At 30.7% G+C, this 16,811-nt stretch overlaps 1 protein-coding gene across 1 annotated transcript; it reads right to left on the minus strand.

Annotated features, from left to right (window-relative positions):
* Positions 1–1,806: 1,806 nt before the first annotated feature.
* Positions 1,807–4,176, minus strand: LOC140981499 (glycosyl hydrolase 5 family protein-like). Its single transcript, XM_073447915.1, has 3 exons — positions 3,581–4,176; positions 2,529–3,120; positions 1,807–2,307 (listed from the first exon to the last, which is right to left on the minus strand). Exons 1-3 carry the CDS (start codon positions 4,157–4,159, stop codon positions 1,877–1,879), a joined length of 1,602 nt encoding a protein of 533 aa, XP_073304016.1. The 5' UTR covers positions 4,160–4,176; the 3' UTR covers positions 1,807–1,876.
* Between the last annotated feature and the right edge of the window lie 12,635 nt (positions 4,177–16,811).

Consider the following 16,811-nt stretch of genomic DNA (forward strand, 5'->3'; position numbering starts at 1 on the left):
TATGCACTACTACTATGAAGGTACTTGTATAAAATAAATGTATTCCGAATTGAGATAAACACTGTTTCAAACATAAACAAATATTTTTCTTATTTCAAATTCAATTAATCTAGCTATATCTTGATGTATATCAAAAGTCTTCGTGAATTTACATTTTCACTACTCAGTCATTGCATGCATTCGCCTACATTTCATAGACATATATAACTAACTATACATGCATTTGGATTACTAATAATAATAATTAACGGATTTCAATTAATAGTACCTACTTAAATATTCAATTTCCATACAAAAACACGATCATTTTGGTCACAGTATTTAATTAAATTACATACAGATATGTAAATTGTCACGCCCCGAAACTTGGGATTGACACCGGCGTTGTTTAACAATCACACGACCGATAACAAAAAGCCTTTGTAGCACAGTATAAACCAAAACCAGTTTATGATTCATAATTTCAACGAAATAAACATTGTCTTTACAATACTGAAATCCAAACGAAATAGTAATTTATGCGGAAGCGTCTTACAATTCATTAAATCATAAAAATTCGAAATAAAGTCTATTACTACTCTTGCGAATCACCAGCCCCAAAATTGTTCCGACTCCTCATCCTCAACCTGTTCTTCGGACTTATCTGGGAGGGGAGAGTAAGGGGGATGAGTATTTTGGGAAATACTCAGTAAATGAGGGCGTTTTGAACACAACGTAAAATTTTCCATCATTTTCGAAAACAACATATCAATACAGCATGCTTTTCATAATCGTAACATCATATCATAACATAATAACACTGCGATTTTTCACCTTTAACGGTTTACTGACGTCATTCCCTAAGTTTTAATCCTCTAAAGGGGCGATGCCATAAAACAGTTCTATCCCACCGTGAAGGGCCATATGTTGGAATTCCACCCATTTTCAGGGAATCCTCACAGTGTCACACATAAACGTACCAAAATTTCATAAAAACGTATAGACGGGAGACGGAGCTCGACCGAATTTTTAAAACCAAAAACCGAAATTTCATATGTATAAAACCGAAATTTAAAATTTAAAAACAAGCCCACTTACAGTATAATTGATGCTAAAAACCGTGGTGGCTCGGCTTCAGGAATGGATCGTTTCTTGCTCTACACTCGGCGGCACTTCGGCTTCGATTTTTAGGCTAACTTTGGGACGATTTTTGGACAGAGTTTCGGCTATGTAGAAGTTGCTGAATTTCGAAAATATGCAGCAAGGGATTTTCGAAAATTAGTGTAGGAATGCTAGGCTTTGATGTGACATTTATAGAAGAGGAGAAGTGGGTTAATTATGGCACTCAAATCATGCCTAAAATTTGCCTAAATATCTCATTATTTGACTCAAATTTCCTTGCCCTTGTTGCTGATTTATCTTCCAATTTCGTGGGATTTAAATCCTTGATTTCCACCCTAATATTTTCGAAAATATGGTGGCTAATTGAGGGGATTTGCTTCCAATTTTTCTTGTAGGTTCCCATGCATTGATGCATCAAAATATCTAGGCATAAATCTTAGTAGGGATTTTCGAAAATATGCATTATTTATGCCTTAGTCTTCTAGGTCTAGTATATTACCTTCCCATCTTTGCAATATATTCCCCAAATTTCGAATTTATGAATGATATGCATGACTTAATGACTTGATCTTGTATTTTCAATTTATTCTCATATAAAATATTCTCCACTAGGTAAATCCTATACAAAAACATTGCATGCTCTTAAATTTCCTTATACATGATTAATTAAGAATGTTGATTAACCAAAAATATTCGGTCCTCACATAAATCTTACCAAAAGAAAATTCGTTTTTATTAATCCACCTCAATAACTTCCATTTTCTTGATTCGCAGTTTACACGTTAATGGGGACAAGCTTAAACCATTGAACTTGAGGATTTTCATGACAAGTTGGAGTATCAGCTAGGTCGTCTGCTAGACAAAGGCATTTCTTAGTGACAATTGTGGCATCAGCTGCATTGTTTTCTAAGCACAAATAACTCCCTTTACCATTTTGGGCAGCTAGATGAAGCCTGGGCCTCGAAGCGATCTTCCACTTGCTACTATTGCTGGTGCAATCATCGGAAACATGTGCAGTAGAACCATCTTCAGCCACCACTAGGCACTGTGGACTCCCCACCAACTTGATCGGACCATCGTCTTGGTGTTCCCATCGACTTGCAGTGGTGCATTCGGATAAAAAAATGTAGGTTTCGCGGACTTGAACACATTGGCCGGTTAAAGGATGGAACATTACGTAAGACATTGGATGTTTTGGATCAGAATCTGGGAATTAGAAATTATAATGATGATGAGGTCGTGACATATGTTCGCCATGAACTATATTCGACATATATTTGCATATGTTAATGTACGATCTTTAAAATGTTACTATTTTATTCTAATTAATTTTTTATATAGTATCTCGTCAAATATGAGTTAAACCAATCAATTACCCTAATTACTTACATTATAATTTGAATATGGTTAAAGAACTTGAATGATACCTTGGTTCACCTGTCTTGCAAGTTGCAATCTCTTCACGAAAGAAAGATTCTTAGGACGAGCCCAATCAAAATCCAGAATCCCATTAGGTTCATACATATTAACTGTTCCTTCCCTAAGCATATAGCTTCCATGAATACCCCATAATGCCCACTCAATATCATTCTCCACTATAGCCGCCAAGAAGCAGCTCATATACCTGTTATCTGCCTCACTTGCACCTGTTTCATCTATACCCCATTCACTCAAGAACAAAGGGAATGAATTGTTTCCTCGGATCAAGAATAGGTAACTGTCCTCAGCACCTTGTAGCATATTTGCGCATACTAAGTTAGTTTGAGCCTCCCATTGTTCATCTGAGGTTCCGACCGTGTACCAATGTGCTTCAAACACTATTTTGTTGGCTATAGTCGTCCCAAATCTTTTCGATTTTAGAAATCCTAGGGTTGTGTCATAGTTTAGACCAGAGATAACTACGAGAAGATTAGGGTTTACTCTGTTGATGAGGGCGGCTCCTTGTTGCATGTACTTGTACCAATCCGGCTCGTTTTGTCTGTCACCTCGGAGCTCATTTCTTATGCTCATTGCTACAACCTAAAATATATATTCACGTTTTTAGAATTAAATATCTGAGAAAACTCTTCGAGACAAAGTTGCTCGTATCGCAATTAGGAAAATTGCATGCCTTATATAGCCTTTTAAAATTCAAAACACAATCTCTCCTGAAAACCCTTTTCGTCCACATATTTATCGTTGAAATCCCCTTTTATAAATGACATAAATTTAACTTGCATGTTTGAAAACAAAAAGGGGTTGTTACTCAAATTTTAACTTATCACATGAGATTTTATAGCACATTCGGGATTCTATAAGGATTTGGAATTTTACTAGAAAAATGGAATTAGATGCTAAAGTATAAAATAAATATATAGACATAAAATTACTCACATTGCACATTCGGGATTCTATAAGCCAGTGTATCTTTTATCAATCTACTACAAAGTTAAATTCTCGGAAATATTTTAAAAAATTCAGAATAATCTTATGAACTCACCGCGGGATTACCCTTGTACATGGTTGCAACTGCCTCCAATCCCTTTAACCATTCACTAGGATCAAAGTTAGCATCCCCGAAGAATCCATTGCCATCTCCGCCATTGCAACACCAGTTTGGCTCGCTGATATGGTTATCCACCACCAGGATCAGATCATTCCTCCCAAGTTCATCCACCACTGCTTTATGAACTTCAATCACATTCATGTTCAAAAACTGTGGATTGTTTTTAGCAACCCCGGCTTTCGCGTCTTTTAATCCTAGTTTATCAAGTGATTGTGAAACTGTGAGGTTACCATATTCAGGTCTTGTGATCATGAATGTAGGCCAGGTGAATCTCACACAGTTGAACCCGGTGGCCGTTATCTGTGATACTATGTAATTTAGGGGCTGTTTTTCGAGCCCTTCCGCGAAAGTTGGTTTTAAATGTGAGGCCCAATTCACGCAGGCGAGTTTCACCCGTTTTCCTGTTGCTTCATCTACTATCCATCTGGAGTTTGTTGAAAGAGGGAACGAATTGCAGAGTGCCGCTGTTTGCAGAAGAAGAAACACGAAAATAATTGCTTCTGTGAACTTCATGATCTTGCAAAGAAGTGTGTTGCATCCGCCGGGTAGCATTTTTTGCGTACTTATAGCACATGGAATTCAAAGGGTGTGATTCGAAAGTTAGGTGCATTAACAAATGAAAAAAGTTGGTAGTATTGAAGATTAGGTCAAATCATATTTTTCTTGAAATCAGTCTTCTGTTTCAAAATTAATTCAGGTCTATCATATCATGTAACTTCGTGTAGCATTGCAAATTCATAGATCAAATATCTTTTTGGCGTTCTTTCTTATTTTGAACTTGCATCGTATAATCCTCTTATTGCATGTTAGCCCATAAATTAAATGGGGAACAGCTATATCTAACATCTCACATATATTATATATTTTACAAATATAAACAAGAACAGCTATATACTAACATCTCACATATATTATATATTTTACAAATATATACAATTGTAGAGTGATGTATAAATTTAAACACAAAAACTCATGTAAGACGGTATCACATTTCAATTTTGTGAAACAAATATTCTATTTGAGTCACCAATTAAAAAGCATTATTTTTTATATCGAATGTATTACTTTTTATTATAAATATACGCATGATTGACCCGTCTCACGAATAAAGATCCATAACACCGTCTAATAATAGACCTACTCCTAATTATAAGTGTAACATATAATGTTATAACACCCATAGAAACACGTGAGTAGCTGAACTTCAAACGTGAATGGATGCTCACATTTAACCAGCAGCCTTTGGTCAAAATAAGAGTTTAATTTGGAAAAAGAGGAAAATGCTTAACGCGCTTTGATACGAAGGCGAGCTTCCGACGGATGGAGTACTTTCATTTCATCATTTCAATCATCTCAAAATTTATCTTCTTAATATATTGAAATGTTCATTAAAAAAATATTGTTGTTTATGTTATGAGGTAGTTTTCTCCAATTACCAAGAGAAAAATCAAGTAATTTTAATTTATTCTTATTATAATATTATATAGAAAGGCTGTACCCACAGAATATTATAGTTACATATTATCTTGATTTGTGGACCAATATAAGATTATAAAAATGACGTAACGAGCGAGACGGAATTCCTTAATTATACTAGAAAAGAATGTGATTCATGTAAGGCAAAATTCAGTTGATGTTAATGTCAAAACGCTGGTCTGAAATATTGAATAACACATGGTCAGAATGTGCGCCTAATATTACCGTAACATACAACAATTTGAAGTATTGTGGTCGTTTTGTTTTTTTAGATGAATTTTAATGTATATAATATAATTGGAGCTTTATTTTTGTCCGTTTAAAAATTTTTATAAAAACACTTCTTTTTGTCTGAATGTTTCATTTTTCAAATTTGTATCTACCATCTTTAATGCATTTTTTTGCTGTCATTCATTTCTTCGATGACATTTCACCCACAGAGAAATTTGATTTAGAATTAAACATATCTCCACACATCCATCCAATCTTGTCATTACCCGCTACTTACGTTTCCACTATGTCACTCGAGGTGTCAAACCGTTCAAACTTATCAGTGTTCAAAGGTTTGGTCAGAACATTAACTATGTTATCTTTTATATGAATCTTGTGCATATCCACACTTCATTCATCTACTACTTTTCAAAAAAAATGAAACTGAACTCCAATATATTTAGTCCTAGAATAAAATGCTGGATTCTTTGCGATGTGCAAGACACTATGATTATCACAAAACAAATAAACTTTCTCTTGTTTATGTTTGATCTCAACCAATAACTCTTTAATCCATATTGTCTATTTGCAAACTTGAGTCATTGTCATATATTATGTCTCCGTTGTAGATAACGTCATAACTGTTTGCAGTTTTGAAACTCATCTTAATGTTCCCTCTACCGGTGTAAATACATAACCAATAGTAGATTTTCTCTAATCAGGATCATCTGCATAATCAGAATCGATATAGCTCTTGAGTGTAAAATCCGATCTTTTAAAACATAATACAACATTTGAGGTATCTTTAATGTATCTAATAATCCTCTTAACAGTACTACAATACTCTCGTTCAAGATTCGTCATGTACCAACTAACTGCTCTTATTGCTTGAGCATTTTCCGGTTCTGTACATATCATGGCGAAAATAAATGATTTGTGAATGATGGGAGCTCATCGTCCGTATAAAAACGCATATGAAAACTCGTCTTCCCCTCTGAATGCTTCATTTGTCAAATTTGCATCTATCATTTTCAATGCATTTCTTGTTGTCATTCATTTCTTCGTTTACAGCTAGCAATGAAGCACACATTATGTGTTGCAAATAATAATAAGAAGAATGCTTTTGTAACTTTTTAGTAAATTATTTTGAAACAAAATCAAATCCGAACTTTAAATGCTGACTGAAACATAAAAATATTTTTTAGACACAATGAGGTGAAATTGTAGGACCCAAGAATCATTTGATAGCATATAAAATAAATTATATTTAAATTTCATGTGTCTCGTTTGTTAAAATATAAATATTTATAGAAAATTCAAAAGATATTTTTTATAAGAACGAGACGTTGTATTAAATGTTACATTGTAAATGCCTTAAACAAGCTGTAGTTTGTGGCGAAATTTCGGGGGATTCTAAGTGAGCTCCAATTGTAGTTTAGCACCCCATAAGTCTTTTCTGGCCCATGAAGCCCATCTCTTAAATAATAACTCTCTTGTAAGGCCCAAATACTCCAATCCAGATCCATTTCCACCAAGTAGCCCAAAAAAACCCCAAGAAAACATTATCGGCCGGGTTCATTGATGTGCCGTCGTTGAGCCACCAATGTTAAATTCATATTCTCTAAATAAAATGAGTTTATGGTGAGTAGAGTCAAATCCACTAAGAACGAAAAATTTATTTCTTTCGAGGAAATAAAATAAAAAGAGGATATTTTCGGATAAAAGCTAATCAAAATATTAAAACTAAAATTAGCTAGTAAGAAGAAATAATAAATCTGAACAAGAATTAAAGACCACTACAACGAAAGCACAAAGTACCAGAATTACCTTAAAAGCTTACGAAAAACAGAGCTCACAGCTAGCTGCTTAAAGGAGAAGATTTGAAGATCTCCTGTTAAACCTTAAATTAAGGTTGATTATTTATAATAAGCCTTAAAGGCTACTTTGTGCTTTCGTTGTAGTGGTATCAGAGCCATTGTAATTGAAGAAATTCTTCTATAAAGATTTTATTTTTATTAAAGATCTGAATTTCTTTATTCTGCAAAGAAATTAGTAGTTATACCCGGGAGAAATCCTTAAGTCAGGTTCCGCAAATCCTGTAAGGCCAAAGAGCAAGGTAGGTGTAAATCCTTGACAGTATCTACTTAAATTCTGATGGATAAATTAATAAGATCTTTTACTAAGAATAAATCTTCAAGTAGTAATACTAAAAATAAAGAATTGATTATTTCCGAAAATTTCGAAAAAAATATTCAAAACTGGAAAATACCAGCATCTTCTAATATGAAGATTTATAGATCTCATGGATTTAATTTTAAATCTGATTATATAATTAAAACAATAGAAGAAGCGATTCCTTTAAAAGGAGGATACGACTCATTTAGTCTATTATCTCAAAATCTTGTTAATATTCACAAGCAATCTTACAAATTTATGCATCTGGCAATGATACAAGTAGGTTTAAAACCTCTTACCAGATTAGGCTTAAATACTTCAGCTTTAATCCTAGTACGAGATCAAAGACATAATAAATTCGAAGATTCCTTATTAGGAATAGTAGAGTCCTCATTATGCGAAGGACCAATACATTTTAGTTGTTTCCCTAATTTTCCGATTTTTCTTTCTGATCCAAATATCATGAAAGCCCCCACTCTAAATATAAAGACTGAAGGTTTTGACATGATAGATGGTACATAAAATGTTGTTCTATTATATAGAATTTGTTATAAAGTTATGAATTCAACAATATCTAATTTTAGAATCAATACTAATCAAATTAATTCAAAAAGAGGAGAAACTACTCTTTTTATAACTGATATTGCTAAAAGCAATATTATGATTCCTAGAACAATTAATTGGAGTCAAGTTACTTTACCAGAAATCTGGAAAATGGAGAATATAACTCCTTCTCTAAAAGAAGAATCTAGAAAACTAGAAAGTATAGTTCAATATGTTGATGGGGATGTTGAAATAAAAATTTCATCCCAAAGACATCTGCGAATTAAACTTCCTGAAGAAAGTAGAAATTCTACTTCTTCTATATCTGATTTTGAAAAAATTAGTATATCTGGTCTTCAAAAGACAAATGATAATGTTTCTCATCCTGAATACAAAGTTGATATTCCTGAATCAAGTACTTCTCGATTTCAAAGAAGTTATTCTGTTAATAATAGAAAATCTAACTCTCCTACTTTTTCTGATATGGGATATAATGTTATGGTTATTAATAATAACGATTATATTCAGAAAAGTTTAGAAAAGATTAAAAATATAAATAAGAAAAAATGTTTTTTAAGTTGTTTAAATTCAAAACAACAAAATTTATATTATTCAAGATATTTAGATTGGGTTAAAGAAATTAACTCAAAATTAGATTTTTTCAAATGGCTAGAAAATTTATATTTTCCATCAAGAAATAAAATATTTTTAAATTTTACAAATAAGTCTTTTATAAACACTCTTGAATCAACATATAAATTATATGTTCATGAAACTGGAGAAGAATCTTTTGATATTCATCCCTCATTCACTACATTACAAATTAAAAAAGGTAATAAAGAAATTTACGCTGCTCCTATAAAATCTGAACTAGGACAGAGTAATTTTGATCATATAATTCAACAGAGTAATTTTACTAATCTTACTTTACCTTCTTTAAGAAATCAGACTACTTGAATTGAAGAAATTTTATCTAAATCTAAACAAGGATTTTCTAGTGGTGAAAGTTCAAAAACTTTAATGATAAAACCTCCTTCTAATCTTAAAAAAGAAAATTTTCTTTTAAGTTCCAAAAAATATGAAGATTTTATGGAAGGCATAATAGACAGATTACAAAAAATCAACATTAAAGAAAAAGGTTCTATTTATGTCATTACTAAATCTGAACAAATTGAAAATCTTTCTAGAACGTCAGAAGATGAAATGCAGATTAACAAAATGCATAAAGTATCAATTGTAAAACCTTTTTATAAAAAGGCAACACCTATAGATCTTCAAATTGAAGAAAAGAAAGATTACGTTCAGTTTAATGGAGAAGCCATTACTGAATGGAATATAGATGGAAAATCTGAATATCAGATTAAAACTGTTATTAAACAAATGTTAATATACTCTTCTGCCGCAAAGATAAAAGGTAATAATGATAGGCAAATTGCTCAAGCCATTATTACTGGTTTCACATGCCAACTTCAAGGTTGGTGGGACTTTTATCTTTCTAAAGATGCAAAGAATAAAATTCTTAACTCTTCTATAATTGATCTTAATGGAAGAGAAGAATTTGATGCTGTTAATACACTTATTTATACAATTCTATCTAATTTTATTGGAGCTAATGAACTTCAATTAGATAGATCTCAAGAGCAATTGATGAATTTGAGATGTCCAACATTATCTGAATTCAGATGGTATAAAGATGTTTTATGACCAAAGTTTTAACTAGAAATGATTGCAATACAAATTTTTGGAAAGAAAAATTTATTTCCGGACTTCCAGTTCTATTTGCTGAAAGAGTAAAAAATAGGTTAAAATCAAAATCTCCAACAAATTCTATAGATTGAAATTCACTCACCTATGGTGATTTATCCGCAGAAATAACTGCAGAAGGAATTACTCTTTGCAATGACATCAAGTTAAAAAGACAACTTGATATGCAAAAAGAAGAAAATAGAAATATTATTGGTGACTTTTGTGAGCAAATAGGCTTTCAACCAATACAATATCCTAAAAGAGATAAGAAAAAGAAAAGATTTCCTTTTAAAAGAAAGAAACATTATCTAAAAGATAAAGAGAAATCTAAAAAATATTCTAAGAAAAGGTTTAAAAAACCTATAAAAAATGATAATACTAAAGTTCCAGTATGCTGGAAATGTGGAAAAATTGGACATAAGGCTAATAAGTGTTATGTCAAGAAAAAAATTAATAATCTTAATATAAATAATGATTTAAAAGAATCATTAATAAATATTCTTCTTAATAAAGAAGAAGATTTAAAACAAAATGATTTCTATATCAATATTATTGATAATGAATTCTCTGAATATTCTAATAGTAGTTCAGATAATGATTCTGATATATTAGAAAATAAAATTTGTGACCCAGATTGTGATTGTGATACATGTCTCATAAATTTTATGGGATTAGAAATAAATGTTATATCAAATGAAGAAACTTTCATTTTGGATCTTATAGATCAAATAAAAGATCCTATAGAAAAAAGAAAAGCTATAGAACATTATTTGAATATGGCAAATCATAAACCTACTAAACTTGTACAAAATACTGTACAAGAACATGAATTATATTCTTATAATAAAATACTAGAAAAGGCTAAACAAAAAGAAAGAGAGCCTACTATTTCTGAATTAAAAGGAGAAATAGATCAGATAAAATCTGAGATAAAATATTTAAAAGAAAGAGTAAATACTCTTAGTATTAATAATCACATTTGGGAAAAAGATTCTACTTCTGATGAAGAAGAAGAAGATATTTTAACTAAAGATGAAAATGATAATGAAATAAATCAAATGGTATGGGTTAATAAAATTGATCAAATTATTTCTCAAAAATGGTACTCAAAAGTAACATTAATTATTAATAAAAAATTTAAAATTACTATTGAAGCATTATTAGATACAGGAGCTGATGTAAATTGCATCAGTGAAGGAATTGTTCCTTCCAAATATTACAAAAAGACCACTCAATTTATAACAGCTGCTAATAAGCAACCTCTCATAGTTAATTACAAATTGTCTGATGTAGCAATATGTAATTCTGGAGTTTGTTTAAATACAACTTTTATTCTCATTAAAAATATATATACTCCTGTAATTTTAGGAACTCCATTTTTCCAAATGTTGTTTCCTATTAATAAAATTAATGAAAAGGGTTTATATACCAATATTAAAGGAAATAATTTATTTTTCCCATTCACCACAATACCTGTTTCAAAATCTATTAATATTTTACAAAAAATAGTAAATAATAAGGAAAATTTTGTTACTTCATTAAAAGAAGAAATTCTTTTTAAAAATATTAAAGAAAAAATAAATTCTGAAAAAATTTAAGAAAAAATAAAAATTATTTCAGAAAATATTTCTAAAGAAATTTGTGCCGATGTCCCTAATTCTTTTTGGAATAGGAAAAAACATCAGTTAGTCTTCCTTATACAGATGATTTTACAGAGGATAAAATTCCTACAAAAGCTAGGCCTATAGCTATGGGGCCTAGACTTTTAAAATATTGTAAAGAAGAAATTGATAGTCTTCTTAAAAAAGAATTAATCAGACCAAGTAATAGTTCTTGGAGTTGTCCAGCATTTTATGTAGAAAATGCAGCAGAAATTGAAAGAGGAGCTCCAAGACTTGTTATTAATTATAAACCGCTTAATAAAGCATTAAAATGGATAAAACATCCATTACCAAATAAAAGAGACTTATTAAATAGATTATTTAAAGGGAAAATATTCTCTTCTTTTGATTTAAAATCAGGATTTTATCAAATTCTTCTAAAAGAAGAAGATAAATATAAAACTGCTATTACGGTACCATTCGGACATTACGAATGGAATGTTATGCCATTTGGTTTAAAAAATGCTCCAATGGAATTTCAAAATATAATGAATGAAATTTATAATTTATATATAGATTATATCATAGTTTATATTGATGATGTTCTTATTTATTCTGACAATATTGATCAGCATTTTAAACATCTCAATATATTTATTCAAGCTACTAAAAGGGCTGGTTTAGCTGTAAATCAGAAAAAAGTAAAACTTTTTCAAACTAAGATAAAATTCTTAGGACATTACATTGAAAATGGGATAATGATTCCTATAGAAAGAGCAATTGTCTTTGCTGATAAATTTCCTGATAAAATCACTGATATAAATCAATTACAAAGATTTCTTGGAAGTCTTAATTATATAGGAGATTTTTATAAAGATCTAGCTCAAGATTGTAAATTATTATTTCAAAGGTTAAAGAAAAATCCTCAACCATGGACTGATAGTCATACTTTAGCAATTCAAAAAATAAAAGAAAGAGTTAAAGAATTCCCTTGTTTATCTATTGCTAATCCTGAAGCATTTAAAATAGTTGAAACAGACGCCTCCGATATTGGATATGGAGGAATACTTAAACAAAAAATAGATAATACATCTAAAGAAATTCTTGTTAGATATACCTCTGGAACTTGGAATAATACTCAGAAAAATTATTCAACAATAAAGAAAGAAATTCTTTCAATTGTTAAATGTATTACAAAATTCGAAATTGATCTTTTAAATAAGAAATTTCTTTTAAGAGTAGATTGCAAATCTGCTAAAGATATTCTTTTAAAAGATGTTAAAATAATAGCATCTAAACAAATTTTTGCTAGATGGCAAGCTATATTAGCATGTTTTGATTTTGATATTGAACATATCTCTGGAAAATCTAATTCTTTACCAGATTTTCTAACCAGAGAATTTTTGCAGGGATCAACCTTGGAAAACGGTTCTAAAAAGACCAGCGACCGGAAAGAAGCCGATGAATAAACCACCTTTCAAAAGAGGTGCCACTACTGTTCCTCAGCCTAATACGGCTACTAACGAAGAAGAGAAATTCGATCCTATTAAAGAATTCACAGATGATCCAACTGCATATGAAATTCATCACTATAATAATGCTATATTTGCCTTAAAAGGCTCCAAAGAGGAATTAAAATATCCCTACTTAATTTCAGGATGTCTTAATTGTTGTCCTGTTGACAAAGACCTAAAAGGTTTATCACCAATCCATATAGCTCAAAGCTATTTAATCAAAGATTTACAACCCATATTGGGGAGAAAAACTCGTGACTATTTTGAAACTATTTTAGCAGAAACTGGTTCAGTTGAAATGCAACATATGGATCGAAATCGTGATTTCGCATTTTCTAAAATGATTATAAAGAAAATTATCCCAGCGGCTAATTGGGGTTTACCTCTTGGTCAAGCCAGGCAATTAAACACTTTTCAGGCAATGCCAAATATGTTTAATTATCATGATTATATCATGGCATGTGATACAACTCTTATATATGAGAATTCTTAACGTAAACACTCTTGGTGGATAAAATTTTACCACTACAACGAAAGCACAAAGTAGCCTTTAAGGCTTATTATAAATAATCAACCTTAATTTAAGGTTTAACAGGAGATCTTCAAATCTTCTCCTTTAAGCAGCTAGCTGTGAGCTCTGTTTTTCGTAAGCTTTTAAGGTAATTCTGGATCTTTCCAGATGTGGATAAACAAACCACTGTTTATAAACAGGATTTACTTCTGGATCTTTTAAACGTTTTTCAAGAACTTCAATTTGAGTTTTTATTAATTTAATTTTCTTTTTTAAAATTATAAAATAATTTGCAGATGGCATGATATAATCGAAGGGAGGATCATAAATGTAATCGCAAGACATATACTTACATATTGAAATTCTGGAATCGGAAAGATGAAATTAGAACTTGAAGAGATTGCTCGCAAACTTCTTTTATTTAGAGAGAAGCTAAAGAGTTTTCGGTCTGTGGTTCACAGAGGGCAACCACTCCTCTTATAGACATAAAAAGCAAACAGTACACCAACTATTAAACAAATACAATAAAGACACGTACAATAAAAGATAAGGTTACAAACACAATAATGTAACCCAATAATATAAACCTTTTTGACAAAAGACTTTTAGTCCGTGGTGATATCCAGCTTATTTTCTACTGGCTCCAGCTCATTCTCTACTGGCTTATGCATTTAGTAATGCGAAAAGATCATCCCCATCATATGGGTCCTGTGCATCTTGATCTTGATCATCATTTTCTGTCATAGTTGTGTCTTCTTCCATTTTCTCTTTTCCTTTTGAGGAGGAAGATGCTTGTGTAGATAAATTTGATTTTTCACCGAATACTTCTGAAAACATAGAAGTAATGGTATCTTTATCCAAATGTTGGAAAAGTTCTTTGAGTAATGTGGTCTGAGTTGGGGTATCATGATTCATTTTTCTCATAGTTTCTCTGGCTGGTCCAAGAGCTATTACCCCCTGTCTATCATAGACTTTTCCTTCTCCAAAAAAGTCCTCTTTGCCCCACCATTTTATTAAAATTTTTCTGATTAAGATAGTAGAGGCAAAATTAATTTCAAACTTCTCTTTAGTCATGTCTTGAAGTCCATATTCCCATCTTATAATCCAGGGAACATTATAATTTATATCGAATTGGATCATGGCGGTCATTCCATCAAAATGTGGATTAGCCTGTTGGAATTTAATCCATATGTTTTTAACATTTTTAGGAAGAATAGATGGCATTACCCCCCATGAGAAAAAGAAAGTTTTGAACCATGTAAGTATAAATTGATGAACATCATCTAATTGAAATTTTATCCACCAAGAGTGTTTACGTTGAGAATTCTCATATATAAGAGTTGTATCCCATGCCATGATATAATCATGATAATTAAACATATTTGGCATTGCTTGAAAAGTGTTTAATTGCCTGGCTTGACCAAGAGGTAAACCCCAATTAGCCGCTGAGATAATTTTCTTTATAATCATTTTAGAAAATGCGAAATCACGATTTCGATCCATATGTTGCATTTCAACTGCACCAGTTTCTACTAAAATAGTTTCAAAATAGTCACGAGTTTTTCCCCCAATATGGGTTGTAAATCTTTGATTAAATAGTTTTGAGCTATATGGATTGGTGATAAACTTTTTAGGTCTTTGTCAACAGGACAGCAATTAAGACATCCTGAAATTAAGTAGGGATATTTTAATTCCTCTTTGGAGCCTTTTAAGGCAAATATAGCATTATTATAGTAATGAATTTCATATGCAGTTAGATCATCTGTGAATTCTTTAATAGGATCGAATTTCTCTTCTTCGTTAGTAGCCGTATTAGGCTGAGGAACAGTAGTGGCACCTCTTTTGAAAGGTGGTTTATTCATCGGCTTCTTTCCGGTCGCTGGTCTTTTTAGAACCGTTTTCCAAGGTTGATCCCTGCAAAAATTCTCTGGTTAGAAAATCTGGTAAAGAATTAGATTTACCAGAGATATGTTCAATATCAAAATCAAAACATGCTAATATAGCTTGCCATCTAGCAAAAATTTGTTTAGATGCTATTATTTTAACATCTTTTAAAAGAATATCTTTAGCAGATTTGCAATCTACTCTTAAAAGAAATTTCTTATTTAAAAGATCACTTTCAAATTTTGTAATACATTTAACAATTGAAAAAATTTCTTTCTTTATTGTTGAATAATTTTTCTGAGTATTATTCCAAGTTCCAGAGGTGTATCTAACAAGAATTTCTTTAGATGTATTATCTATTTTTTGTTTAAGTATTCCTCCATATCCAATATCGGAGGCGTCTGTTTCAACTATTTTAAATGCTTCAGGATTAGCAATAGATAAACAAGGGAGTTCTTTAACTCTTTCTTTTATTTTTTGAATTGCTAAAGTATGACTATTAGTCCATGGTTGAGGATTTTTCTTTAACCTTTGAAATAATAATTTACAATCTTGAGCGAGATCTTTATAAAAATCTCCTATATAATTAAGACTTCCAAGAAATCTTTGTAATTGATTTATATCAGTGATTTTATCAGGAAATTTATCAGCAAAGACAATTGCTCTTTCTATAGGAATCATTATCCCATTTTCAATGTAATGTCCTAAGAATTTTATCTTAGTTTGAAAAAGTTTTACTTTTTTCTGATTTACAGCTAAACCAGCCCTTTTAGTAGCTTGAATAAATATATTGAGATGTTTAAAATGCTGATCAATATTGTCAGAATAAATAAGAACATCATCAATATAAACTATGATATAATCTATATATAAATTATAAATTTCATTCATTATATTTTGAAATTCCATTGGAGCATTTTTTAAACCAAATGGCATAACATTCCATTCGTAATGTCCGAATGGTACCGTAAAAGCAGTTTTATATTTATCTTCTTCTTTTAGAAGAATTTGATAAAATCCTGATTTTAAATCAAAAGAAGAGAATATTTTCCCTTTAAATAATCTATTTAATAAGTCTCTTTTATTTGGTAATGGATGTTTTATCCATTTTAATGCTTTATTAAGCGGTTTATAATTAATAACAAGTCTTGGAGCTCCTCTTTCAATTTCTGCTGCATTTTCTACATAAAATGCTGGACAACTCCAAGAACTATTACTTGGTCTGATTAATTCTTTTTTAAGAAGACTATCAATTTCTTCTTTACAATATTTTAAAAGTCTAGGCCCCATAGCTATAAGCCTAGCTTTTGTAGGAATTTTATCCTCTGTAAAATCATATGTATAAGGAAGACTAACTTGATGTTTTTTCCTATTCCAAAAAGCATTAGGGACATCGGCACAAATTTCTTTAGAAATATTTTCTGAAATAATTTTTATTTTTTCTTGAATTTTTTCAGAATTTATTTTTTCTTTAATATTTTTAAAAAGAATTTCTTCTTTTAATG

Source organism: Primulina huaijiensis, chromosome 7 (assembly GCF_012295235.1).
Source record: "Primulina huaijiensis isolate GDHJ02 chromosome 7, ASM1229523v2, whole genome shotgun sequence".
Classification (NCBI taxonomy): domain Eukaryota; kingdom Viridiplantae; phylum Streptophyta; class Magnoliopsida; order Lamiales; family Gesneriaceae; genus Primulina; species Primulina huaijiensis.

Bases quoted from the DNA above. Each gene is read 5' to 3' on its own strand.
- LOC140981499 (XM_073447915.1), bottom strand. From the start codon at position 4,159: ATGAAGTTCACAGAAGCAATTATTTTCGTGTTTCTTCTTCTGCAAACA. The intron at 3,121-3,580 runs GTGAGTTCATAA...TATATATTTTAG, and splicing joins TGTACAAGGGTAATCCCGCG to GTTGTAGCAATGAGCATAAG. The intron at 2,308-2,528 runs GTATCATTCAAG...TCTAATTCCCAG, and splicing joins TGCAAGACAGGTGAACCAAG to ATTCTGATCCAAAACATCCA.